Source organism: Mandrillus leucophaeus, unplaced genomic scaffold (genome assembly GCF_000951045.1).
Source record: "Mandrillus leucophaeus isolate KB7577 unplaced genomic scaffold, Mleu.le_1.0 Scaffold242, whole genome shotgun sequence".
NCBI classification, from domain to species: Eukaryota; Metazoa; Chordata; class Mammalia; order Primates; family Cercopithecidae; genus Mandrillus; species Mandrillus leucophaeus.
This window is the reverse complement of record NW_012102499.1, coordinates 1275186-1302337: the sequence shown is the minus strand read 5'-3', so window position 1 is coordinate 1302337 and position 27152 is coordinate 1275186. Positions and strand designations below refer to the sequence as shown.

Sequence of the window (27152 nt, the reverse complement as noted above, 5' to 3'; positions counted from 1 at the left end):
AGATCTGGCCACTGCACTCCAGCCTGGGCGACAGAGCGAGACTCCGTCTCAAAAAAAAAAAAATTATTGCTAAGGTAATATTTATCCTCACAGAACAATGCCCAATGTACTAAGGCTGAATTCATATGAATCAAATAAAATGCTCTGTCAATGAACAAACAGCTGTCCATACGGTGAGCAACTATTCTGACTGGTATAGACAAAGCGCTGTTCAATAAAATTTTCTGTGATGATAGTAATGTTCTACAGCTGGACTAACATGGAAGCCACTAGTCATATGTGACTACTGAGCACTTGAAATATGGCTAGTGCAATTAAGAAGCTACATTTTCATTTTAATTTTTACTTAAATTGCCACACATGAATAGCAGCTACCATACTGTACAGCACAGGCTAAGTATTTTTTAACATTTCCCACATTAAAAATAACGTGCTTTGTGGTTTTTCTTCAAAAGTTTAGTGGATAGTAAAATTCCTTCTGTCTTCTCCATTTGATAAAAAATACAAATGATATTATAAACACTTTTCTGGTAATAAGTCTTGTCCTAAAATTTGTATTTTAATTTTTTAAGATGCAGTTCCAGATAACTTGAAGACATTGACCAATAATGGCTGAAATATGAAAACATTACTCCTGGCTTACTGTAAGCAAAATCAGTTCATGCATAAGGAAAATAATATGTTTCAAGATGACTCAAACTACAAATGTCAATTTTTATTTTCAGTAAGTTTTAGAACAGAGACAAACTCAAAAATACAAAAAGATAAATTCTTACTAAAGTTTTATGGGGTTTTAATGACTGATTTTAAATTACTTTAAAACCCCAAATGGTTTTAGTTTATTTCCCAACAGTTTTGTCCCTTCCAAAACTCATGTTGAAATTTAATTGCCACCAGGTGTGGTGGTTCATGCCTGTAATCCCAGCACTTTGGGAGGCCAAGGCGGGCAGATCTCCTGAGCTGAGGAGTTTGAGACCACTCTGTGCAAGATGGTGAAACCTCGTCTCTACTAAAAAATACAAAAGACTAGCTGGGCATGGTGGCACAGGCCTGTAGTCCCAGCTACTCAGGAGACTGAGGCATAAGAATTGCTTGAGTCACAGAAGCGGAGGTTGCAGTGAGCCACAATTGCACCACTGCACTCCAGCTTGGGCTACAGAGTGAGAATCCATCTAAAAAAAAAGAAGAAATTTAATTGCCATTGTAACAATATTAAGAGGTGGGATCTTTAACAAGTAATTAGGCCATCAGAGCTCCACCCTCACAGGTGGGATTGGTTATAAAAGGGCAAATTTGGCCCCCTTTTGCTCTCACTCTTGCCATGTGATGACTTGTCAAGAAGGCCCTCACCCGATGCTGGCATCTTGATACTGGACTTCCCAGCTTCCAGAACTGTGAGCCAACAAACTTCCTTTCATTATAAATGACCCATTCTCAGGTACTCTGTTACAACAGTACAAAACAAACTAAGACACAGGTTTACATTTTTTACATTCTACATGATACATGAACAACTTTTACTTATTGTTTAAAAATTATAAAGATATTTACAACTGAAATATAAAATAGATGTAGAATAGTTCTTTTAGCATAATAGCATTGTATATATATTACCTTCCGAATGAAAATCTTTTAGTGATACTGTGAGAGGTTTGTCTTTTCCCTGATGATTCTTTCTTTTATCTTTTTTATTCATAACTTTGGACTGAGTTGAAGTAGTTTCAGCATTTTCATACTCCTAAAAAGAATTACCAACAATAATTAAGTTCAGTTTACAAACTGTAAAATAAACTCACCAATAGGTAATATGTTTCTTAAAGTTTATTTTTTTAAAAAATAATAGGCAAATAAAAAACCAAAATTTAGGCCAGCCAAATTGTATAAAGGGATACCTCTTTATTCATTTACTCAATCCCTTACATCTTAAACATTAAAATGAAAACAAAAAAAGTTACACCTTGGTCTATAACCCCCTCCTCGTTGCTACCTTCCTCCTTTCAAGACCAAATTTAAGACAATAATCAGCAATTTCCTGCCTCATCCCATTGAAATCTGGCTTCTACTGGTCTCTGACACTAAAATTAAAGTCAACCTCCTCTTTATCACCAAATCCAAAACACATTTTTTTTTTCAAGCATCTCTTGGTTTTCTTAATACATTTCTGACTACTGCTAAGCTTCCTTTGCTGGCTTCTTTTCTCAACCGTCTCAAAAGCGTAGCAGGTGTTCACATTATCCCACTCCTAACCTATTTAACCTTTACACCCACTGCTCTTCAATCTCAAAGTTTAAAGTTCTACCAATAAACTAATTATTTCTCTATAGACAGACAACTGAACTGGAATGTTCAATAAGCATCTCCACATGAAATATATTCTATCTTTCCATCTCACCACCCTGCCTTCCCCACTCGATCCTTTATGAAGTACCTTGTTATGCCGCCACCATCTGCACATCTGTCTAAGTTGGAAACCTCAGAGTATCCTTGCCTACTCTCCTACACACCTTACAGCCAATTAATTACTAGGTCTTGTTTAACTTATCTCCTGAAGATCTCTTAAATTCATTCTCTGTTCTTTGTATATTCAGTCATTTCCCCAACTCCCTTTTGCTTGGATACTGCAACAGTCTCTAATTTTAGCTCCTCAATCCATCTTCTACACTGCTACACATGAGTTTCTAAAATGAAAACCCAAAATCAATCTAAAAGTTAAAATGATTAGGGCCGGGCATGGTGGCTCACGCCTGTAACCCCAGCACTTTGGGAGGCCGAAGTGGGTGGGTCACAAGGTCAGGAGATCGAGACCATCCTGGCTAACACAGTGAAACCCCATCTCTACCAAAAATACAAAAAATTAGCCAGGCGCGATGGCAGGCGCCTGTAGTCCCAGCTACTCAGGAAGCTGAGGCAGGAAAATGGCGTGAACCCGGGAGGCGGAGCTTGCAGTGAGCCAAGATCACACCACTGCACTCCAGCCTGGGCAACAGAGTGAGACTCTGTCTCAAAAAAAAACGATTAAACAGCTTTCTGCCAATGGATGTATAAAACCCAATCTCCTTGCCTAGTACATGAAGTAATTTATGTCCTATCCTTCTGGCTGTATCTCCAGAAGTTCTAGGTCCTTACATGACAGTTTTTCAAATATGCTATATTCTTTCACATGTATACTTCTTATATACTTGCCACTCCTTCCTTCAGAATGCCTACTTTCCTCTTGTCTACCTCATGAACTTCTAATACATCTAATAAGACTCTTTTTAAAGAATCCTTTCCTAAAACCCATCCCCATTAAAGGCACTGAAAAACCTTCTAGTTTTCTGAATTTCCACTGCACTGAGAACATACATCTTTCAATACTATACACTATGTCTCCCTCCACTACACTCAAGGGGCACATTTTGGCTATTCAATAATTATTTGGTGAATAACTGACAGAACAGAACAGAAAATGCCATCTCAGTCAGGCATGGTGGCTCACTCCTGTAATCCGAGCACTTTGGGAGGCAGAGGTGGGCAGATCACCTGAGGTCAGGAGTTCAAGACCAGCCTGACCAACATGGAGAAACTCCGTCTCTACTAAAAATACAAAGTTAGCCAGGGTGGTGGCGCATGCCTGTAATCCCAGCTACTCAGGAGGCGGAGGCAGAAGAATCGCTTGAACACAGGAGGCGGAGGTTGTGGTGAGCCGAGATTGCGCCATTGCACTCCAGCCTGGGCAACAAGAGTGAAACTCTGTCTCAAAAAAGAAAAAAAAAGAAAAGAAAAGAAAAGAAAATGCCATCCTAAACTTTAGTTATCTGTTATAAAAATCCTTAGGCTAAAACAATTGTATTAAGAGTTGTTTTACTGAATATTGACTTTTATCTCAATGACTACACATCAATACAATCCCATCGAACTACCCATTGCATACAAAAGAAGTTCCTCCCTTCTCTTAGTCATTATTATCTGCTAAAATCAGTGATTTTGAGTATTACACCTATAACTGTGCAAAGAACACTGGCTGGGAGTATGACATTTTATCAACACTATTTACTCTATTTCTCCTCTAAGGATACAGGTAATCCTTCTAGCTTTAGAACCTAGACATATATCCATAAATCTAACAGCAAGAAGTCACCTTTGTATAATATTCTATTTGATAAATTTTATCTCCTAATTGAGCAAAACAGGATTACTTCTCCAGTGTAACCTGATAGTCCATTTAAATGATTAAATCATAGTAAAACTAGCTGTATCAATTTTTGTAATTTTCCTGCTTTGTGTCTAAATGGCTATGTAACAATAATGGTTATAGTTCATTCTTCGTCATTTGGGGTAACAGAAAGAGGGATATGGAAATGAAACACATATAATATACACTGCCCACTTTATTAGCAACTTTTTTCCTTTTCCCTGGAACTAAGTTCAATAACTAGCAAAAGCAATGCTGTGAATTTTTTTGTTAAGATGGGATCTCCCTTTGTTGCCCAGGCAGGAGGAGTACAGTGGGATGATCATAGCTCACTGCATCCTCTAACTCCTGGGCTCAAGGGGTTCTTCCACCTCAGCCTCCCAAGTGGCTGGGAATACAGGCTCACACCACCATGCCTAGCTAATTAAAAAAAACCATATATTTAGAGACAGGGTCTTGCTGTGTTAACCCAAGCTAGTCTCAAACTCCTGGCCTCAAGCAATCCTCCTGTCTCAGCCTCCTGAGTAGCTGCTGTGAATTATAATTATTTGCTTGTTTTCATTTTGGATGAAGACACTAATATACAAGGACATGGCCAAAATGTCTTAAGGATGACCACAGACCATTTAAGATCAACCACTGAGTAATCACAGCTTGAACAAATTTTATAAACCAAAAAATAATCCCAATAAATGTTAAAGAATAAAATGTTAAATGATATTAATATAATGAATACTCACACAACTTAAATACAGAAACTGGAAACCAACACTTCTTTTTACTCAAATCCTCCTACAATAACAAGCTATAGAATGCATTTCAGCACACAACCTAATATCAAAGTTCAGTGACAAATGCTGAGCTTTCAAGGCCAAAATTTCAGAAATGGCCTCCTACTTTATTTGATTGTAGTGCATCTCTGGCAGAGGTCTCTTAAAAAATGCCCGTGTACTATAGTAGCCCATATTAAAATTTTAAATCCACTTATTTTCTATGTTCATTTAAAATTAAAATAATCAGCCGGGCACGGTGGCTCACGCCTGTATTCCCAGCACTCTGGGAGGCTAAGGCAGGTGGATCAGCAGAGCTCAGGAGTTCGAGACCAGCCTGGCCAACATGGTGAAATCCTATCTCTACTAAAAAACAAAATTTAGCTGGGTGTGGTGGCTCACGCCTGTAGTCCCAGCTACTCAGGAGGCTGAGGCGGGATAACTGCTTGAACCTGGGAGGCGAAGGTTGCAGTGAGGTGAGATCATGCCACTGCACTCCAGCCTGGGCAACAGACTGAGACTCGGTCCCAAGAAAAAATAATAATAAAAATAAATTAAAATCATCTGTTGTGAATTTTATTCTCTCTCTTCCCTTCATCTTGGGTGAGGAAATTCCTTAACTAAACGTTCCAAGTCGCCAGACAAAGCTTTAGTCCAACTGTTTCTGTTCTATCTCAAAACTTGAGAAGGGATCCTATTATAAACACTTCTTGGTAATATTTTATTATGGTAATGAATTTTTGGATAAACTTTATAGAAGAAATTTTATGTAAAATTCAAATAGGTTGATTTTAACCTCACCACTTAAACTTCTAAAATATCTAAATCATTAAGTATGTAAATACCTTTTTGTGTTCTTCATATTCTAATTTACTTAGTAATAATGCCTTCTCAAGATCTGCTTCAAACATTTCAGATGTCAGCTAAAAAAAAAAAAAAGTTTCACAATAAACAGACAGTATCATTACATCACACGAGCAAAATAACCACACACATTACCATATATAGATGAAAAGAAAGCAAACATGTTAAAAAACAATATAGATTCTCCAAAGTTATATAGCCATGCCAAACTAGGAAGCCTATACTCTATAGAAGACATCAAAATACAAACTTCCAATTTTGAGATTTTCATTTCTCCTCTTCATTGTTAATTATCTGTTGTATATGATATAATCTTACTTTTTACCTTAATAAAAAAAATCTTACCAAATTATTGGCACTATAATAGATGTCAAAGGCAACACTCAGTTTAGGACACCAAAAATTATGAGTGATTATTACTCAAAAATATAAGAATACTAAAAAAAAACTCAATAAGCATTATTGAACACAGTATACCACTTCCTGGATATAGAAAAAACCACAGGTACAGAATAAGGTTGCCAAATGTCCTGGTATATGCCAGGTGTTACAGAATAATTGTTCATAGTGCATCTTTTTACTCTCAAAATGAAAAACTATATGGTTGCTTTAAGTCATCTAATAATGATTCTTTGCGATATACATTTGTTCCTCTTTTTCACTAATCAATCTCACTTAACTTTTTTTTTTTTCTGAGACGGAGTCTCGCGCAGTCACCCAGGCTGGAGTGCTGTGGCACGATCTCGTCTCACTGCAAGCTCCGCCTCCCGGGTTCACACCATTCTCCTGCCTCAGCCTCCCGGGTAGCTGGGACTACAGGCGCCCGCCACCACGCCTGGCTAATTTTTTTTTGCATTTTTAGTATAGACGGGGTTTCACCGTGTTAGCCAGGATGGTCTCGATCTCCTGACCTCGTGATCCACCCGCCTCAGCCTCCCAAAGTGCTGGGATTACAGGCGTGAGCCACCGTGCCCGGCTCACCTAACTTTTTAAAATCTAGCTTTCACCATCCTCCAATCCAATTAATCTCTACAGGACTTACTTTTCCTAATTGCCAAACAGAAGGCTGCAGTAGTTGGATGGAACTTTGGGCTGTCCACTGCTGGGCATAGGTGAGTGTGTTTGCAGCTGTATATAAGACAGTTGCAACATGACATGTGTAAACATCCTGGATTTGTATACATGTATGTGTCCATGTGTACAGGGTGACAAAAGCATAAATTTAGTGGGCATCTCTATTTTTTTTAATCAGTCCAGAATCCCTTCCTCCATTCCTTTAAATAACTGCAATTCATTCCAAAGTCCCATGGTCTCAGCAGGACAGCCAGTCACATAATTCTGTACACTAAGCACTGCCATACCACACAAACACCCAAGCTATCATCACCAATGACAAAAGGTGTGGGCAAGTGATCCAATTCCTTTTTTTTCTCCCAGGAATTTTGAGAACAAAGAAAAAGCAGGTGGAGTTTAATTATCTGATGATAACCGTCAAAAAATGACATCTACTAGCTCATGCCTCTGAGCACTCCCAAATTCCTTGGTTTCCAGCTTTCCCAAGACCTAATTATTTAGTTTTTAATTCAAATCTGAGAATCACTCAGTATCCTTCAAAAAAGTTTTTTTTTACCTAAGTTAATCATAATTATTTCTGTTGCTTAATAATTTTTAAAAATCTAAACTAAAATAGAAACCAACTCCAAAAAGAAGTGATCTGTTTCAAAGAGACACCTTAAAAACTAGAAAAATATTAATACTGGACACTATGAACTAAACATTTCTAAACAAAGTCATCCCTTTGAAAGCATCTCATCTAATCCTATGCTGATACAATAAAAAGAGAGGAAAAATGACTAAGCTTACACTGAAAAACAATCTAACTCAGAAAAATACAATTAGAATTAAAATGGTACGTAAGGATATATAGGACTAGAAAATCAGATTAAGCCCAGTGTAAATTATACATACTTTATGGAATAACTTAAAAGAAGTGAAAAATTAATCTAAACTAGAAATTAGCAAGAAAAAGTAATAAATTAATCTTTTAGGCTTATTATATCCACTTATGTATATGGGTATTCAATGGTTATAAGATAAAAGGAAATTTACATCAATTTCTCCACCTAACCTCATGGCAAACTGATACAAAATGTTTCACTACAGTTAAAGGACAGTAATCATCCTAACAGAAAAAGTAACAAAACTAGGCCGGCACAGTGGCTCATGCCTGTAATCCCAGTACTTTAGGAGGTCAAGGTGGGGGGATCACCTGAGGTCAGGAGTTTGAGACAGCCTGGCCAACAGGGTGAAACTCTGTCTCTAAAAAAAAAAAAAAAAAAAAAAAAAATCAGCCTGGCATGGGGGTGCACGCCTTAGTTCCAGCTACTCAGGAGGCTGAGGCAGGAGCATCGCTTGAACCCAGAGGTGGAGGTTGCAGTGAGCTGAGATTGCACCACTGCACTCCAGACTGGGTGGCAGAGTGGGACTCTATCTCAAAAAAAGAAAAAGCAACAAAACTACTTGTTTATTCTGAACAAAGTTGGTTCAATTTGCCACTAAACTTTTAATCCCTATTGATGGCATTTAATTATTATAGAAAGGGCATTTGAGATTATTTTTAATATGTCACATAGTCTGACAATATTCCAGAAATAAGGTAGTGGGCAGAACAGGTTAGGAAGTGGAAGTCTTGTTAGACGTCATTTTTATTTTTCATATTAACTCACAGAATTTAAATATTAAGGCAGCTCATTTTAATAGCTTGATAAAAACTGAACATCGAAATTTTAAAGTAAAAAAATATGGCCCTCCCAGCAACTGATTCTAATAGTAGTTCGGACTTTAAATTTACCTTTTAATTGTTAACATAAACTAGTATACGAGAAAATGCAGGTAGACAAAAATGATTTAAATTTAAATTTTTGAAAACTAGAACAAATCTTCCAAAAATTTCACTGTATGATCAATCAGCCACTAAGGATTCATTTAGAGTTTTCTAGGGGCTGTGCCCTCCCTGCCTATGGGGCTTAATTTAAAGAAGCAGCTTAAAGTTGGTCTTTGCCCTTGAAGAATTCCTACCCAGTTGAGGATGTAAGATTAATGTGTATGAGCTACAGGAAATAGAATAAGACATTAAAAGAGCTACAGAAGTTGAGAAAAAGAAGATCGACAACAAACGTAATTTTACGTTGGTATTTAAATGTAGATACAATTTGGATAGGCAGAAACAGAACTGCACAAAGAGCCACATTATGTTAATGTTACAATATTAAGAATAGATATACTATGCAATACTAAGGAAAGTCATTCTGACAAAAAGTGAATTTTAAACATTACAAGAAAAAGACGTGGAAAAAACACAGGCTTTGGGAGATCACAGAAATGGATAATTTAAATTCCTATTCCACCCATGCTAATTGTGACTTTGAACAAGTTATATTAACTTCTGTGAATCTCAGAATATTTAAAAAGAACATTGGAATATCAACTGTACAAGGTAGTTTTGAGGATTTAAACTTGTAATACGTATGAAGTACCTAGCACAGTTTCTGGCATAAGAGCAGTACCAAATGAATTAGAATTACCCTCCCATGTTGCAGAATAGTAGAAAATAAGATTGCTTAGTTAGGGCAGCATTAGGTTCCAGACACTTCCTAAAATTTAAGGATATAGGGCAGATAAAAGAGGAATGCTAACATTAAACAAAAGTAATTTTTAAGACATAAACTGGAATATTAGAAGAGCGAGAACCTAGAATCAATGTGTCTGACTAAGCCATTGTAATCTCAGACAGTATATGGGCACCTGGACCAAAATGTAGCAGTGCAGAAAATAAAGAAGAGACTGATCAAGTTTTGGAACAGTGACAATATAAAGTGTGAAAGAATCAAAGATAAGGTTTTTGACCTTAGATAATAGGGAGAATGGTAGCACAAGACCAACACATATCAGAAAAGAGAAAGAAAACATGATTCGAAATTCTCTAAACATATCTTTATTCTCTGTCAAAGACTGCTATAAATATAGCTGACAACCTACTTAATCAGTAAATGTACAAGTAAAAGAGAGAGGGAGACAGAGACAGAGACTGGGCCTATAAGACAGGCTCCAGGCAATAAAATGCAAATAAAAGCATACTTTTAAAAAAGTACCTTGTTTAAGTTTGCAAATGGTAAGTTCCTTTTTATTTTCTTTTTATTTATGGGAGGAGGAGGAAAGGAAGAAAAAGAGGAAACAGTAGGCCTAAAATGCCTACAGAATTCAAGAAGATACTTACATGTGCCCAAGATGGAGTACTTCAGATCCCCTTCCTCTTGACTTCCTCATTGCTTCCTACTCCCCATCTAGTAGTAAAACATTTTTTTTTTCTATTTAAGCAAACCTATAGCTCAATCAGTTAAAGAGTATGAAGAACCAATGAAAAACCTAAAGGACAGTAAATATTTTGGTGCTAACATTTTTTAAAAATTAATTTGTAAGTCTAAGTACCATTACAATTTTACCCATTTAAATCCAAACAAAATAAATTCCAAATGAACAGTCTTCAATTATCATAGGCAACACGGAAATATAGTTATTATAAAACAAAAAAGATCCTCATTCTGAAGATATCTAATACTTATAGCCAACTGATTACACTTAATAGCAGTAGTGCATAGTGGTCCTCTAACCCGTTAGATTTTCAAAGTGTAGACTACATATCTTTCAGTAATTTGGAAGGCAAGATTATTTTCCCAGAAATCTTACAGTAGTCTTATTGAACAAAATTATTCCAAAGGTTGTCAGAGTTCTACAAAAATGACATGTATCATTCACATTCATTACCACATTCAGTTCATCTCAGCTAATGTATTTTTATGTCTTCTGAGTGCTGTTTGCATTTACTAAGTCTGCATTTTTGTTGTATGCTTTATCATACCCCCAAGCAATAAAAATGGTTCATGAGTCATGAAAGAATTAAAAGTAGTAATGAAAATAGAACCATAAATAATGCAACTTATAAAAACACAATAAATTTTGAAATTAACAGGACTCCAATACAGTGAATATAGAATATAAATGTGTATGTGTAAGGACAAGAGTGATGTCACAAAAGGAGCAGAAATTTACATTTAAGAGTGATGTCACAAAAGGAGCAGAAATTTACAAATTAAATTGTAAATTTACATTTACATTTAAAGTTATAAATAGAAAATTAAGATAATGAATAAATTTTTCATGTGAGTCATCAATCTTTTGCTCTCAGCTACCTGTCAAGAAATCTGGTCAGAAGACTGGGTGTGGTGGCTCACGCCTATAATCCTAGCACCTTGGGAAGCTGAGGTAGGTGGACTGCTTGAGACCAGGAGTTCAAGACCAGCCTGGGCAACATGGCAAAACCCCATCTCTACTAAAAATACAAAAAATTAGCCAGCCATGGTGCAGTGTGCCTGTAGTCCCAGCTACTTGGGAGGCTGAGGCAGGAGAATCATCTGAGCCTGGGAGTTGAGGCTGCAGTTAGCCATGATTGCACCACTGCATTCCAGCCTGGGCGATGGGAGTGAGACTCCGTCTCAAAAAATACACGAAAATTTTAAAAAAAGAGAGAAAGAAACTTGGGGAGACCAGTGGCCTGAAGATATCACAGTTTTTGTTTCACTTTCAAACAAAGCCTAGGGACCTGTAGGAGTCTTTCCAGAACAACTACTAAGTAATGCTTTCTAGCATAAAAGTGATTAATTTTGTTGCTAAAGAGCCAAAAATACAATGGATTAATTTGAATTTATACCCCTTATAAGAAAACCAGGTAGTCAAACTACTGCCAAGGGATTTATTACAGCAGTCACACAGTTAATGATAAATATTACACTCACAAACAAACAAAACCAGAACAAGTTATTGGAAAAAAACCTTTATCAAATGAACTGAAGGATGTCACATAAGAGAGAACTTGCTATTGTGGACATACTAACAGACATCTCACATCAGAGTGAGAAAAATACCAGTGACGTGTAGACTTTGAATCAATACAGTAACAGAAGAAATACACAATAAAATTCGGTCTGTTAATCACTGAAACCCTTAAGAGATTTTTCTACTTATTTTTTGAGTCATGACTTTTAAAAAAAGGTACACTGGAATCAATGATATCAGTGCATCATGAATAAAACAGATTATACCTAAAAAAATCTACAGAGATTTATTCATAGACAGCAGCTGTTGGTGAACAGTATGTTTCTTGATCTTGATTTAATCATTTTAAAAAACAGTGGCTGCGCATGCTGGCTCACGCCTGTAATCCCAACACTTTGGGAGGCTGAGGCCGGGGGATCACCTGAGGTCAGGAGTTCAAGACCAGCCTGGCCAAGATAGTAAAATCCTGCCTCTACCAAAAAAAAAATACAAAAAATTAGCCAGGCATGGTGGCACACACCTGTAATCCCAGCTACTTGGGAGGCTGAGGCAGGAGAATCGCTTGAACCCGGGAGGTGAAGGTTGTAGTGAGCCAAGATCGTGCCACTGCACTCCAGCCTGGGCGACAAGAGCGAAACTCTGTCTCAAAAAAAAAAATTTTTTTAAGTGAAAATTATGCATACAACCAAGTCAAAACCACGACTTACATGTTTTTTTGAAAAACAGCTGGCCGGGCACGGTGGCTCAAGCCTATAATCCCAGCACTTTGGGAGGCCGAGACGGGCAGATCACGAGGTCAGGAGATCGAGACCATCCTGGCTAACACAGTGAAACCCCGTCTCTACTAAAAAATACAAAAAACTAGCCGGGCGAGGTGGCGGGCGCCTGTAGTCCCAGCTACTCGGGAGGCTGAGGCAGGAGAATGGCGCAAACCCGGGAGGCGGAGCTTGCAGTGAGCTGAGATCTGGCCACTGCACTTCAGCCTGGGCGACAGCGCGAGACTCCCTCTCAAAAAAAAAAAAAGAAAAACAGCTTTACTGGGATATAATTTACATATCATTTTATACATCATATATCATATGACACCCATTTCAATTAAGAAACATAAACACCTTTTGATATATACATCTAAGCAAATAAATGGGTAGCGAATATAAGACCACTTTTCCACAATGAAGTGTGCTGGGATAGATACAAGTTAGCTACTACTTAGAGTTAATTATTTATTGAACCAGCTTACTCACCATTAGTGTGTTTTTTAATTGTACTCTTCATTTAGATTTCCTTTTTAATTGGCAAGAGCACATCTCAGAAAAATTTGCAGAAAGGATAATGGTGGTATACTCTCTCAGTTATTGTTATGTCTGAGAGTGTCTTTTTTCTTTTTTTTTTTGAGATAGGGTCTCGCTCTGTCACCCAGGCTGAAGTGCACTGGCATGATCACGGCTCACTGTAGCCTGAGTAGCTGGGACTACAGGCATGCGCTACCACATCCAGTGAATTTTTGCATTTTTTTGTAGAGATGGGGATTTGCCATATTGCCTAGACTGGTCTCGAGCTCCTGGGCTCAAGTGATCTGCCTACCTTGGTCTCTTAAAGTGCTGGGATTACAGGCATGACCTGCTGCACTGGGCCTGAGTGTGTTTCTTTCACATTCACACAAATGACTTCTAAGCTAGATGTGGAATTCTTGGTCCTAACATTTTGGTTCTAGTATTTAAAGTAGCCAGCCTGATTCTTCATCCTGTGTAGGCAACAAGTTTTCTCCTGTGCATATATTTATGCTACTATTTCCTTATTCCTCATTCTTAAAATTATAATCTAATTCTTAAAAGACTTAAATTTGGTGTTCTTTTCAAGCTTAGATTCAAGGCTTAAGCTTAGGGAAATTTTTATCAAAATAATCTTTTTTCTTTTTTGTAGAGCTGGGGTCTCACTATGTTGCCCAGGCCAGTCTCAAACTCCTGGCCTCAAGCAATATTCCTGCCTCAACCTCCCAAAGTGCTGGGATTATAGGAATGAGCCACTGCACTCGGCCTATCAACATAATCTTTAATACTTGCCTCTGTTCTATTTGTTTCAGGGACATTAATTATGCCTCTGTTGGATTTAAATTCAGTGTTCCAATCTATCATGTCAATTTTATCAGAAAAACTTATCTCCAATTTTCCTTCACACAATTGGCTCAGCTTTGTAGATACTCTGGTCCTTCTAATTAAGTTTTTAATCTGCTATGAGTTTATTTTGCTAAATTTTAAAATTCACCCATATCACTTTTGTTTTGTTTTGTTTGAGACGGAGTTTCACTCTTGTTGCCCAGGCTGGAGTGCAATGGCATGATCTTGGCTCACCACAACCTCTGCCTCCCGGGTTCAAGATATTTTCCTGCCTCAGTCTCCCCCAAGTAGCTGGGATTACAGGCATGCAACACCACGCCTGGTTAATTTTGTATTTTTAGTACAGACAGGGCTTCTCCATGTTGGTCAGGCTGGTCTCGAACTCCTGACCTCAGGTGATCCACCCACCTAGGCCTCCCTCCCAAAGTGCTGGGATTACAGGTGTGAGCCACTGCGCCCAGTCCTGTCTCAGTTTTAATTCACCCATTTCCCTTTTAATTTCTCTCAGTCACTTTTTCATTTTAGTCCATTATTTTATCTTACCTTGTTATATAACATTACTATCCCCTTGACTTTTATAAAATGTTCTAGCCTCTTGATTTTTATTAAAGCAAAACACAGGTGCTATCTAAAATTGACTTCCGTTTCCTGCAGCAAATCTTTTTCAAGGTGTGCTTTCACTCCAGACACTAAGTACAATGTTCTTTTCCTTCATGTGGCAGAAACTTTTCTTCCATTGACATGAGATCAACTGAGATCTAGTGTTTGCTCATAAATAGGCGAACTGGGTGCTTTCCTACTGTCCATCTGGTTGGGTGTTTAATTCTAGCTCTCAGATTGTATGCTGAGACTTAGTTGATGTAAATTTGCATTATCAATATGGTGATTTAGGATTAGGAAACTTTGTTCCTAGCATAATTTCTCTTTTGTGTTTGACATAAGCAGCCAAATAACAGCTAAGTTTTCCATGTCCAGCTTTCTGTCTGGCTCAGCCCTCCATCCCGGAAATTTCTCATACTGTGTCAGGAAGAACACCCAACATACTGTATGCTTTCTGCCTAGTATATAGTCATTGCCTGATCCCTCTAAATGTAGCTACTTTTGAAATCTATTATTAATTTATTAGTAATAATAAAATAGATTCCAAACAGTATATTGTCCATCAGTTGCAAGGCTTGCCCTTATCTCTTCCTCACCTCTCAGCGTAATTATCCCAAGATCTACTCTACTTCCACACATTATTTTCTTCCAAGTGAGGCTCCCACATAAGGTTCTAAGTCTTCCTAAGTGATCCATCAGTAGTATACTCAGCAGAAATTCATCAAAGTTCCTGGGCCTTCAATGGCATCCTTATATAAGATCAGGGCTAAGTTAGACTATTTCCTTTTCATCATTACCTGCTCATTTCATCAGCAATCAGTGGGAGCAGAAGAAAAGGCAATCAGATATCTGTGATCAAGTTCCCATGTTGCATGGAATTTATTTTGGTGCAAATTTGAGTAGTTTTCCTCCATTAGTTCTCCAGTGCACTTTAGGCCACTGGGAGAAATTCTCTCCAATGAAGACACTGGCAAATTCTATTACTGGCTAAACAAGTAGATCATTAAAACATTTATATTTGTAAACAAGAATCGGTTATAATGAATATTTTATAAGGAAAAAAAGAATCAACCCCTAGAAACAGTACAAGATGATTTATCCAGTATACCAGTGCCTGGAACTGCCATTTGAACAGCACTACTGCATGGCTCTACAGTAATAACTGATGCTCATAATGATGAGCCTCAGGCACTGCAAAATCCTAAAGAAAATGTTATAATTAGCATAGTTTGTGTTAAGAGAATAACTTAGTATAGTCTATTTATTTTAAAACTGATAACCCAAGAATGACAGAAATAGCCACTCTACTAGACCTAATATCTGCTAGAACGATACTCATTCTGAATGTATCAAATGATAGTCTGACAGGCAAATAAATAACTCATCATTTACTATATACATACAGCATCTCCTAGAGTACATTCCACGCTTAGTATGTTATTTTCCTAGACTCCACACACAAAAAAAGATATGTATTGGTCTTAATGAGTTATCTATTTTATTTGGTTTTTAATGACATTTAATAGAGACATAGAAGAACAAAATATCATGTAAACAGGTTAAAGAAACAACGGTAAAGTTTCCCAAAAGCTTTCTTTTTTAAGCAAAACTGTCACTGGGTATTATTTGTTTTGTTTTTTGTTTTGAGACAGGGTCTCATTCTGCTGCCTAGGCTGGAGTGCACTGACAAAATCACGGCTCACTGCAGCCTCCACCTCCTGAGCTCTGGTGATCTTCCCACCTCAGCCACCTGAGTAGCTGGGACCACAAGTGTGCGCCTCCCTGCCCAGCTAATTTTTCTATTTTTTGCAGACAAAGCGTTTTGCTATGTTGCCCAGGGTGGTCTCAAACTCCTAGGCTCAAGTGATCCACCCGCCTCAGCCTCCCAAATTGCTGGGATTACAGGTGCGAGCCACCACTCCCAGCCTAGGGTATGTTTAACAAGAGACCTCTGCCCTACAAATGTGATTTTCTTACTTGGAATAATTTAATACTGTTCCCCTACCTTCCCTGTCTCTCCCTGATTTGTAAAAGGCAGATGATTTTTAAAACCACAAAATAACTGCTTCGTATTGCCAAAACTAACATAAACAACAAATGTATCAATTTTGTTTTTGAGTAGATCAAAAACAGAACCCCTTATTAAAAGCAGCAAATGTGAATTAATCCAATACAAACTGCTTCTCAGAACAGTGGTGACATGAATTCAGAGGCACTGTCATCTGAAAAATCCATAAATTCAATGAATAACAAAGCAATTTTATTTACTTAGTTGTACCTGCTCATCTCTTTGTCTCCACTCTTGCCAATTTTCTTCTCGTGAATCCTTCTGGACTGGGTTTGACAATGGAAGATCATGTTGAGCATTACAAACAGCATGGGAGGATTTCTGGGGAATTTTCTTAAAAGCAAGATTCCTGAGCTATAATAAAACAAAGAAAAAATATATTAAATTCAGTTTACCAATCCTGGGATACTAATGATTTTTTTAATTTAAAAAAATGGTATTTTTATACTTCTACTCCACTCGTTTTGCTAACTCACACAACTAAAGTTATTATTTGTGTTTTGTATAATCTTTGTAGAATGTTAATTTTGCCAGCATTTGAGATAATATTGGTAGAGAAATGAAATGATTAAGCGAAAAATGTATTATACTCTATTATACCTCCATTTTAATCATTCTTCTTTACTAAAGAGAAGTTTATAGGAGTAGAAAACAGTAAAACAAGTGTGCTCTTAAAATGCAAAACATAGCCGGGCTCAGCAGCTCACCCCTGTAATCTCAGCCCATTGGAAGGCTGAGGCAGGTGGACTGCTTGAGCCCAGGAGATTGAGATCAGCCTTAGAAATGTGGCAAAACCCAGTCTTTACAAAAAATACAACAACAAAAAAAAACCAGTTGGGTGTGGTGACACGCACCTGTGGTCCCAGCTACCCAGGAGGCTGAGGTGAGAGGATCACCTGAGCCTGGGTAGTTGAAGCTGCAGTGAGCAGTGATCATGCCACTACACTCCAGCCTGGGTGACGGAGTGAGACCCTGTCTCAAAAATAAAAATAAAATAAAATGCAAAACAATATAGCTCAGAAGCATACACATTTAAAAGTTTAAATAGTGAGAGATCGCCTAAACAACTCTGACAACTACTTTGCTAGTGCTAAAAAATACAGGGCCTAGTCCACAAAGTAACATAATCAACTAAAACAGTATTGGCCAAGCCACTCCCAACAATAAAAATAATCTGAGACAAAGTAGTTGAAACAAGAGAGAAAAATACTGAGAGGCTGTTATGAACTGAATTTGTTAAATTAAGTTTAGCCAGCAGACTGGGCATACTGCCTATGAGCTAGCCCTGCTCTGCAAGGAGCAATTTAAAAAAAAAAAAAAAGTTTAGTCTAAAGCTGCCTCCTTACTTTTTTTTTTTTTTTTTTGGCAGAGTCTCGCTCTGTCGCTAGGTTGGAGAGCAGTGGTGCGATCTCGCTCACTGTAACCTCCGCCTCCCAGGTTCAAGCAATTCACCTGCCTCAGCCTCCCAAACAGGTGGGATTACAGTTGGATGCCACCACGCCCAGCTACTTTTTGAACTCCTGACTTCAGGTAATCTTCCCACCTCAGCCTCCTAAAGTGTTGGGATTACAGGTATGAGCCACCGCGCCCAGCCCCCACTGCCTCTTTACATATTTTAAGTTCAACTTGAAAGTTTCTCCATACATAGTGAACTATAACCTAACAATATATAAACAAACTGTAACCTACTTTTGTACCAATCACCCAGTTTTAGCCAATCACAGGTGGCCAACTGTCAAACTATGTTCAAATGAGGCAAAGGTGGAGCTGTAACCAGTCCAGCTGTTTCTGCACCTCACTTCTGTTTTCTGTCCATAAATACTACCTGACCATCTGACAGCCCAGGAGTAGCTCTGAACCTATTCTGGTTCTGGGGGCTGCTGAATTGTGAATTGGTCTTTGCGCATTTGAACTGTTCAATTTAATTTATCTGAAGTTTTTAACAAATTGTATCCCCCCTAAAGATACCTTGAAGCCCTAACCTCCAGTGTCCATGAATGTGACCTTATTTGGAATTTGGGTCTTTACAGATGTAATCAAGTTAAGATGAAGTCATGCTGAATTAGGTTAGGCCCTAATCCAATATGACTGGTGTCCTTATACAAAGAGGTGAAGACACAGATACATAGAGAATGCCACATAACAACACAGGTGGAGATTGGGGTGATGACACAGCAAGCCAAAGGAATGCCATGGATTGACAGCTGCCACCCAGAAGCTAGAAGAGGCATGGAAATACTCTACTCAGAGTCTCAGAGAGAGAATGGCCCTGTTGACGTGTGGATTTGAAACTCTACTAGACTCTAGAACTGTGAAAAATAAATTTCTGTTGTTTTAAGCCACCAAGTTTGCGGTATTTTTTTATGGCAGCCCTGAGAAACTAATAAAGAGGCTTTCAATTGTGGATTAACAATTTTAACCGGTAATACCAGGTTGGTGCAAAAGTAATTGCGGTTTTTACCAAGTACATTGTTCTATAAAAGGAAATAAGATAGAAACACCACCAGTAGCTGGTTTCTGACTTGGAAAGGACATTCAGGAGGAGATGCTGCTGGAAATGAAGCACTGGTAGGTTGGCTGCTGTTTGCTTTACAGAAAGTAAAGGCTGATAGAACTGCAAATGGCTGAAGTGCAAAGGGCGGATCCTTCACACTCATTGTTTTACATTTTCTCATTCTCTAATATAAACTCCATTATTGCCTTATTTTCTGTTTCCCCCAAATCATCTTAATTCCTAAAAGAAAATAGTGGGCAATCAAAAGTTCTGAAAGATCTGACTTCTGAAAGGTTATCATCTAGTGAGGAAAATGTCTTTCCTTTAAAGTAACTGTGTGGATAGCATTGTAAAGAATATTTAGAAAGCAATGGAGATGGAAATTTAATAGAAAAATATAAAGTGAAAATGCTTTTTTCTAAGTCTTGGGACATTACTATGAGAATAAAACACTTTTACTACTTCTTTCATTAAACGATAATAAGGAAGGTCCTTATATACCCAACTGCTCCTTCTATTAAAACAAAACACATACTAGAGTTGTATTTCAGCATTTCTTTTAAAAACAATGGGCACATTAAATGTTGGTCATATAACTAATGCTAAGGATGTCTAGGAAAAAAGGGCCTTCTATACAGTTTTTACTCTGAAGAAAAGAAATGGGCTGGGTGCAGTGGCTCACACCTGTAATCCCAGCACTTTGGGAGGCCAAGGCGGGTGGATTACGAGGTCAGGAGTTCTAGACCAGCCTGGCCAATACTGCGAAACCCCGTCTCTACTAAAAATATAAAAATTAGCCAGGTGTGGTGGTGTGCACCTGTAGTTCCAGCTACTTGGGAGGCGGAGGCAGAAGAATCACTTGAACCCGGGAGGTGGAGGTTGCAGTGAGCTGAGATCATGGCACTACACTCTAGCTTGGGTGACAATGCAAGACTCCATCTCAGAAAAAAAAAATGACCATCGAATGCATAAAAATGTACATTCAAGGCGAGTCACAGAGGGTCAGAAAGAGAGTTGCACACCTGTAATCTCAGCACTTTGGGAAGCTGAGGCAGATGGATTGCTTGAGGCCGGGAGTTTGAGAACAGCCTGGGCAATGTACTGTGACCCTGTCTCTACAAAAAAAAAAAAATTAGCCTAGCTACTTGGGAGGCTGAGGCAAGAGGACTGCTTGAACCCAGGAGTTGGAGGTTACAGTGAGCTATATGCCACTGAACTCCAGTCTGGGCAACAGAGAGAGGCCGGCGCGGTGGCTCACACCTATAATCCCAGCACTTTGGGAGGCCAAGGTGGGTGGATCACCTGAGCAACATGATGAACCCTGTCTCTACCAAAAATACAAAAAATTAGCCTGGTGTAGTGGCGTGTGCCTGTGGTCCCAGTTGCTTGGGAGGCTGAGGTGGGAGGATCACTTGAGCCTGGGAGGCAGAGGTTGTAGTGAGCCGAGATCGCACCACTGCATTCCAATCTGGGTAACAACAATGAGACCCCGTCTCAAAAAAACAAAAACAACTAGTCATATGATTTTTGCCTATAACAGTAGAAAACAGGAAACAACCCAAATGCTTATCATGAGTTCAATTAAATAAAGTATGAAATAACCACATAAATATTGTAAACTGTGGATTCATTTAAAATAACAGAGATCTGTATTTACTAATACGGAAAACCGCCAGTTATGAAAGTCTATTAAATAATCCCATCTTCATTTAAGTATAACACGGATATATATATACATGTATATATTCATATAAATTTATATATGTGTACAGAAAACACATACCAAAATATTAATTGGTTATATTTCTGGTCATATCTGTAAGTGACCTTTGCTTCCTTTTAAGACTTTCCTAAACTTTATGCAATGAACACACAAACTTCCACAGTCAGAAAAAAATGTATTTTAAAAATGTTCAGGCAGGGTGTGGTGGCTCACGCCTGTAATCCCAGCCCTTTGGGAGGCTGAGGCAAGCAGACTGCTTGAGCCCAGGAGTTCAAGACCAGCCTACGCAACATGGCAAAACTCCATCTCTACAAAAAATGCAAAAATTAGCCAGGCATGGCAGTGTGTGCCTGTGGTCCCAGCTACTCAGGAGGCTAAGGTGTGAGGACACCTTGAGCCTAGGAGGTTGAGGCTACAGTGAAGTGTGATCATCCCACTGCACTCCAGCCTAGGTGACAGAGTGAAAGCTTGTCTCAAAAAAAAAAAAAAAATCATTACATTTTATTTTAAATATACACAAATTCACATCCATTCATTGAAGTAATATTTACAGAATACCTGTGTAACAGGTACTATGAATACATAGGTGAACAAGATAGTATCTGTTCTCAGGATGATTATCGTCTATTGGGAAAGCAGACAACACAAATAATTTTAAGTGTTACCTCATTTGCTTCACTCTGTTGCTGTTCCTTCTTTTTTCTTCTTTTCTCTCTTTTTTTCTCATTTGTAGTTGACTTGCTTCCTAAAGTTTGAGACTTTCCAGTATTTCGACCTTTACCTTTTCCAGGTTCTGAATCAGAACCACTGCCACTATCCACTTGTAACAGGGCAAAACGAGAAGCGGTAGTGGGAACAGAACTAAGTACTGCGGAGGCCATCGTAAAGATTTTTCTTTTAAAATACTTCTGTCAAGAACAATTTCTGTGGGGAGGGAGAAGAATAGGCAGATGGGTAAACAAACACTCAGTAAAATCTGTTGTAGATGCTAAAACAACCATATGTATATAAAGTAAATTTCTTCTGACACTGGCTTTAGTAAATTGGGATTAATACCCACAGCACTATTAGCAGTAACATACTTTTATATTTAAGCAAACAATGTAACATTTTACAACAGAAAAATGACATAAGATTTCACAGATATAATGTGCTCATTTTTCCATGTATACTTTAAAAATGCATGGTTTTCCTCTCTCAATAATTCTGTAATATATACATATTTATAAAGAACATTCTAAATCAATATGGTTTACAGTGGAAAAGAGTATCATTTTTTCATTATACACAAAAAAAGATCTTTAGTCCAACTACATGTTAACTCCCAACTTCCAATAAAAGAAAAAAAAGAGTAAAGACAGAATACCATTTTTATCATATATAAAATACTACCATAAGTTTGATTCTGGAGACTGTGATTTAGAACTGACAGCAAAAATAAAGAGCTTAAATTCTCTCAACCAAAGGAAACTTTTCAAAATGCCTTCTGCATTATGTTTTAGTTCACTAGCTTCCATGCAAGCATAGGTGAGTGTAGCTTCATGTCATGTGCTGTCAGCTTTTCCACAACCATTTAGACCTAGAAGGGATCTTAAAAGTCCCCCAGTAGCTCCTAATCCAAATCCTTTAGTTATACAGCTAAGGTAAGTGGAGTTTAAGTTGGTTATGTGACTTCCCTTAGTTCTTTCTGGAAGTTAGTGGCTGAGTCTCCACTTGGACCTAGATTTGCTGAACCTTAATCTGAAAGTCCAAATTAAGAAGCCCTGTAACAACCAGAAGACTAAGTACTCTTCCAATTTAAAAAGACACAGATTGTCTTAACAGAACGGCAACTCAGAAATTTGTATTTTGAAATGTTTCAGGTACACAGAAACTGAACAAAGTATTCGGTTTGAAAAAATTAAGATGAACACTCCAAGTAGCCAGCACAAAGGTTAACAAAACGTTAACTGACTCCTAAGCTTCTCTCCAATTGCATTCCCCCACTGCACCAGCCAGAGGTAACAAGTATCCTGATTTCCGTATAACTTACTCCTTTGCTTTTCTTTATAGTTTTATCCTATGTCTTGATTCACAGTGCTCATATCTGAATGAACTGCTGTCATTTCCACAATATCCCACTGGTTACATATATATTTCTTACTACATCACATTATCACACAGGTCCACCCTATTCATTGTGGGAAAGGGCTATGTAAAGGTGAATACTAAGAAGTAAGGATCATTAAGATCCATTCTGAAAGCCAACCACACACTATCGTTTGTATGTTTTCAGGAGGGAAGAAAAATGAGAAGTACATATTCAATCTTCCACCTTAAGTAACCAGAAAAACATTTGGAAATCTTTCAAGTTTTTGGTACACAACGAAGAAAAATCACAGTAAGAACTGAGGTCTGAAGATGCTGTCTAGCCGTCATTAAATTATAGCATTTTTATTACAATATCATGTTAAGACAAATTGCTTGTGTCTAGAAATATGCAAATCAAGACAAAATATGACAATGTACAGAGATGATACCACATGATAAATTGTGACAGATTTTTGCTTCCAATCTTTCCTGCAAGCATGGGAATGAAAGTTTCATAAGTTATGACAAAGGAGAAAATGTTTCAAAATGGAAAAGAAATTCCAGAAATATTATGGAAAAGATGAATTCTGCTTCAACCTCAACATATTTTATTAAAATAATCCTATAGGCCGGGTGCAGTGGCTCACACCTGTAATCCCAGCACTCTGGGAGGCTGAGGTGGGTAGGTCACTGGAGGCCAGGAGTTTGAGACCAGCCTGGGCAACATAGTGAGACCCTGTCTCTACTAAAAATACAAAAAATTAGCTGGGCATGGTGATGCGCACCTGTAATCCCAGCTATTCCAGAGGCTGAGGCATGAGAATCTCGAACCCAGGAGGTGGAGGTTGCAGTGAACTGAGATTGCACCACTGACTACAGCCTGAGCAACGGAGTCAGACTCTCTCAAAAAAATAGTAACAATCCTATATAAAATGTTACTTTCTTGAGCACTCAAGGTACAATAATCCTATATAATTGTTCAACTATCATTATATTCAATTTTAAATGTTGGGGCTATTAACTGGAAGTGGCAGCTGTATTACTGTTCACAAATATTCACTGTCCCTCCCTGAAGGGGAATTACACTATACATCACTTCTCTGTTGAAGGCAGGCGTAACTAGGTAACTTACTTTGGCCAGTGAAATATAAACTTTAAAAAGCTTTACAAGTCAGTGTGTGGTTCAACGTGTCCTCTTTTCCTTGCTTCTGTGATTGTAGAAGCGTATACTGAGATGGAATCTCTATCAGCCAGATCTAATAAAGTCTGCAACCACAGTGAACAAAGCCCCCTTACTAACCTGGGATGGACACACAGCTTGAGCAAGAAAGCAACTTTGCTGCTTTCAGCTGCTGAGATTTTCAGATTGCTTACTGAAGCCTTATCATGACTTATAACTTACACAAAGAAATTTCTTTCCATTCTAGGACTGATATGAAAACTGTGAATTTCATATATGGATTATTTGCATGTATTAAATGTTCATAAATTTCTATTCTGAAACATCTCTCCAAGGCTCATAGAAATTTTATTTCTGTAGCATAAGACAGAGCTATCTTACCAGGGTATCCTTAGACAGTTTCCCTTAGGCCTTGGGGCAGCCAGAAACCCCTGAAAAAGTAAGAGCCTCTGTTCCAGTCACTTCCAGATACAAGCAACCTCATCCGGTGCTCCTCAGTGGGTAGCTCCTGCACATGCCACTCTGGAGTTATGTCAACTATGAAAAGGGAAGTGCTCCAAGTCCTAGTAATCTACCTCATCAGACAACTGCAGAATGCACTGTTACCCATTATTATAGACAGGCTTGTAAAACTGTTGGAAGATTATGTTTAAGGTGCCTCAACAGCAAGGCACACGGTAGAATAAGCAGGAAGTCAAGAACGGGGGAGCCCAAAATCTAGGGAGCAAGGTTTCCTTAAAGCAACAGCCTTAAATCTCTGTATTGATTATATTTTTCCCCATTTGCCAGTGACATCCATTTTCAGCAACATCAAATCTAGCTGCAAGGTGACTGCTCAAACAATGCATATGCTTTCTGTCACCTAGAACTTTGTCATTACTTTTAAACACTTGAAATTAGAAAGTCCAATTGAATCTGAAATCCTGTCATTCACTGATTTATTCATTTGTTTATTTTTGAGACAGGGTCTCGCTCTGTCACCTAGGCTAGAGTGCAGTAGCCTGATTATGGCTCACTGCAGCCTTGACTTCCTGGGCTGAAATGATTCTCCCACATCAGCCTCCTGAGTAGCTAGGACTACAGGTGTGTGCCACCATGCCTGGCTAATTTTTTCTACTTTTTATAGAGATGGGGATCTTCCTATGTTGCCTAAGCTGGTCTCAAACTCCTGGGCTCAAGTGATCCTACTGCCTTGGCCTCACAAAGTGCTGGGACATGAGACATGAGCCACCGCAACTGCCCCAAATCCTTTCATCTTTATCACAAGAAATTTTCTATTACATTTTTGATGAAAAGAGCTGTTAGATCATTTAAAAATAATTCCAACTGTTGCAAATTACTGAATGCTTAGATAAAAATTGCTTGTTTTTATTACCTCCTCATACAAATGAAGTTTTAATGGACACTCAATCCTAAGAAATCATTATTTAAAAGTCTAGATCAGGAACTGAATATTTTCATTGGTGGATAAACTGATTTTAAAAATGAAAAGTTAATGTTCACAGAAGCAAGTACAATTATCTCATTAGAAACCCTGAAAAGAGTCTGAGGTTTTATAGAAATTCAACATTTAGTAGCTTTCCTATTAATTTATATTGTTTTACTTATCCTAATCATATACTATAACAAAAACGTTTTTCACATTTTTTTCCATCTAGTTCAATACAGACACCTTTAAATCTCTTTCCAGTTTTGGGAGAATGAGATGCCTCTGGTTCTTTGTGTCAGTAATGCAAAAAGCAAATGGCAGGGAGCACCAGCACAAGACCACTGACCTGGAGCCAGAATGCCCATCACACCCAACCTGCTACTTACTGTAAGTCCTTGAGCAACCTACTTGATCTCTCTGAGTTGTTGTAAAGACTGAAGAAGTTAATATATGTAAAGTACTTAGAACAGTAGCCAGAAGCACTCAATATAGTCATGCATCACTTAATGATGGGGATACGTTATGAGAAATGCATCATTAGGTGATTTCATCACCGTGTGAGTATCACACAGTGTACTTACACAAACCTAACTGGTACAGCCTACTATCCACCTAGGCTAGATGGTATGGCCTATTGCTCCTAAGCTACAAATCTGTATAGCATGTGACTGTATCAGAGGCAACTGTAACACAATGGTAAGTATTTGTATATCTAAAGAAAAAGTACAATAAAAATACTGCTTTATATGTCCATCATTGACCAAAACAAAACATAGTTAATGCAGCACATGACTATATACACATTTACGGGTGTTACTATTATTATTAGACTGAAATGTGCCATGAGACACTATGAGACATAGGAGAATTGGTACAAACTATTTAAAAATTTGACTAAGCATGCCTGACTCCACTGCAAAGTGTTTTGAAACTTAAACAACATGTGGCCCCTATACAAGCTAAGGCTTTAATCTTTGAAATGAAAGAAAAATGTTTTTAGGCATTGAGTAGTAGGTGAGTGGTCAGCCAGTGAAAGGAGTTAAAGATCTAAAGATTACACATAACATACTACAGAAGGAAAATACCTATCTATCAGAAACCCAAGAGTCACATTTGAGACTATATCTTAAATAGTGGGTATACAATAGATACTAAATGTTTCTTGAATGAATGAAAAGTAACAAAAGAAAGACAAAGCAAAAAGAAAGTATTATGACAAATACTGTTAATCAAGAAAAAAACCAATGACAAACACTCAAAAGACAAAATTATTTTTCTGGTAAAGCAGCTACCTATGCTACGTCACATCAGCAACCTATGTGTTAACATGTCTTAACTTCCGAAAGGGTAAAATGGAAAGGGGGAAATGCTCCTTTAATGATCCCTTGTTTGATCAGGGTAAGGTGCAAAAAAAAGAGTAAGATAGTGGCAGCCACTTGCCATTATATTATACTTTACCTAACAGTAAATATTAAAGACAAAAAATAATACTACTTAATCTGCAGCTAAGGGGATAGGAGATGAAACAACTGGAAAGGCTCAATCATCTGTGCTATGTTATACTTAAAAAAAAAATAGCCAACATATCAACACATCATCTACCTCAACAGCCTTGACAGAAATCTACATACTATGTCAAAAGGTACGCTGACCAGTACTTCAGAAGTGGAAGAGAAGGAAATGTAATTTTAAATGAAAGAAGGGACTAAAACTTAATATGAAAATAATCCCCAATTTCTAAATATGTCTATTATTTATACACATACCAAAA

The 27152-nt window shown here is 37.9% G+C and overlaps 1 protein-coding gene across 3 annotated transcripts in view; it reads right to left on the bottom strand.

Annotated features, from left to right (window-relative positions):
* GKAP1 (G kinase anchoring protein 1) overlaps positions 1-27152 on the bottom strand; it is an 80288-nt gene that overhangs the window by 48012 nt on the left and 5124 nt on the right. For all 3 annotated transcript variants that reach the window (XM_011982759.1, XM_011982758.1, XM_011982760.1), the window contains 4 exons: positions 21368-21626; positions 16696-16839; positions 5790-5867; positions 1615-1738 (listed from right to left, as the gene is read on the bottom strand). In XM_011982759.1, the coding sequence (XP_011838149.1) occupies positions 1615-1738; positions 5790-5867; positions 16696-16839; positions 21368-21583 (562 nt within the window). In that variant the 5' untranslated portion in view covers positions 21584-21626. The remainder of the gene's footprint in view (positions 1-1614; positions 1739-5789; positions 5868-16695; positions 16840-21367; positions 21627-27152) is intronic.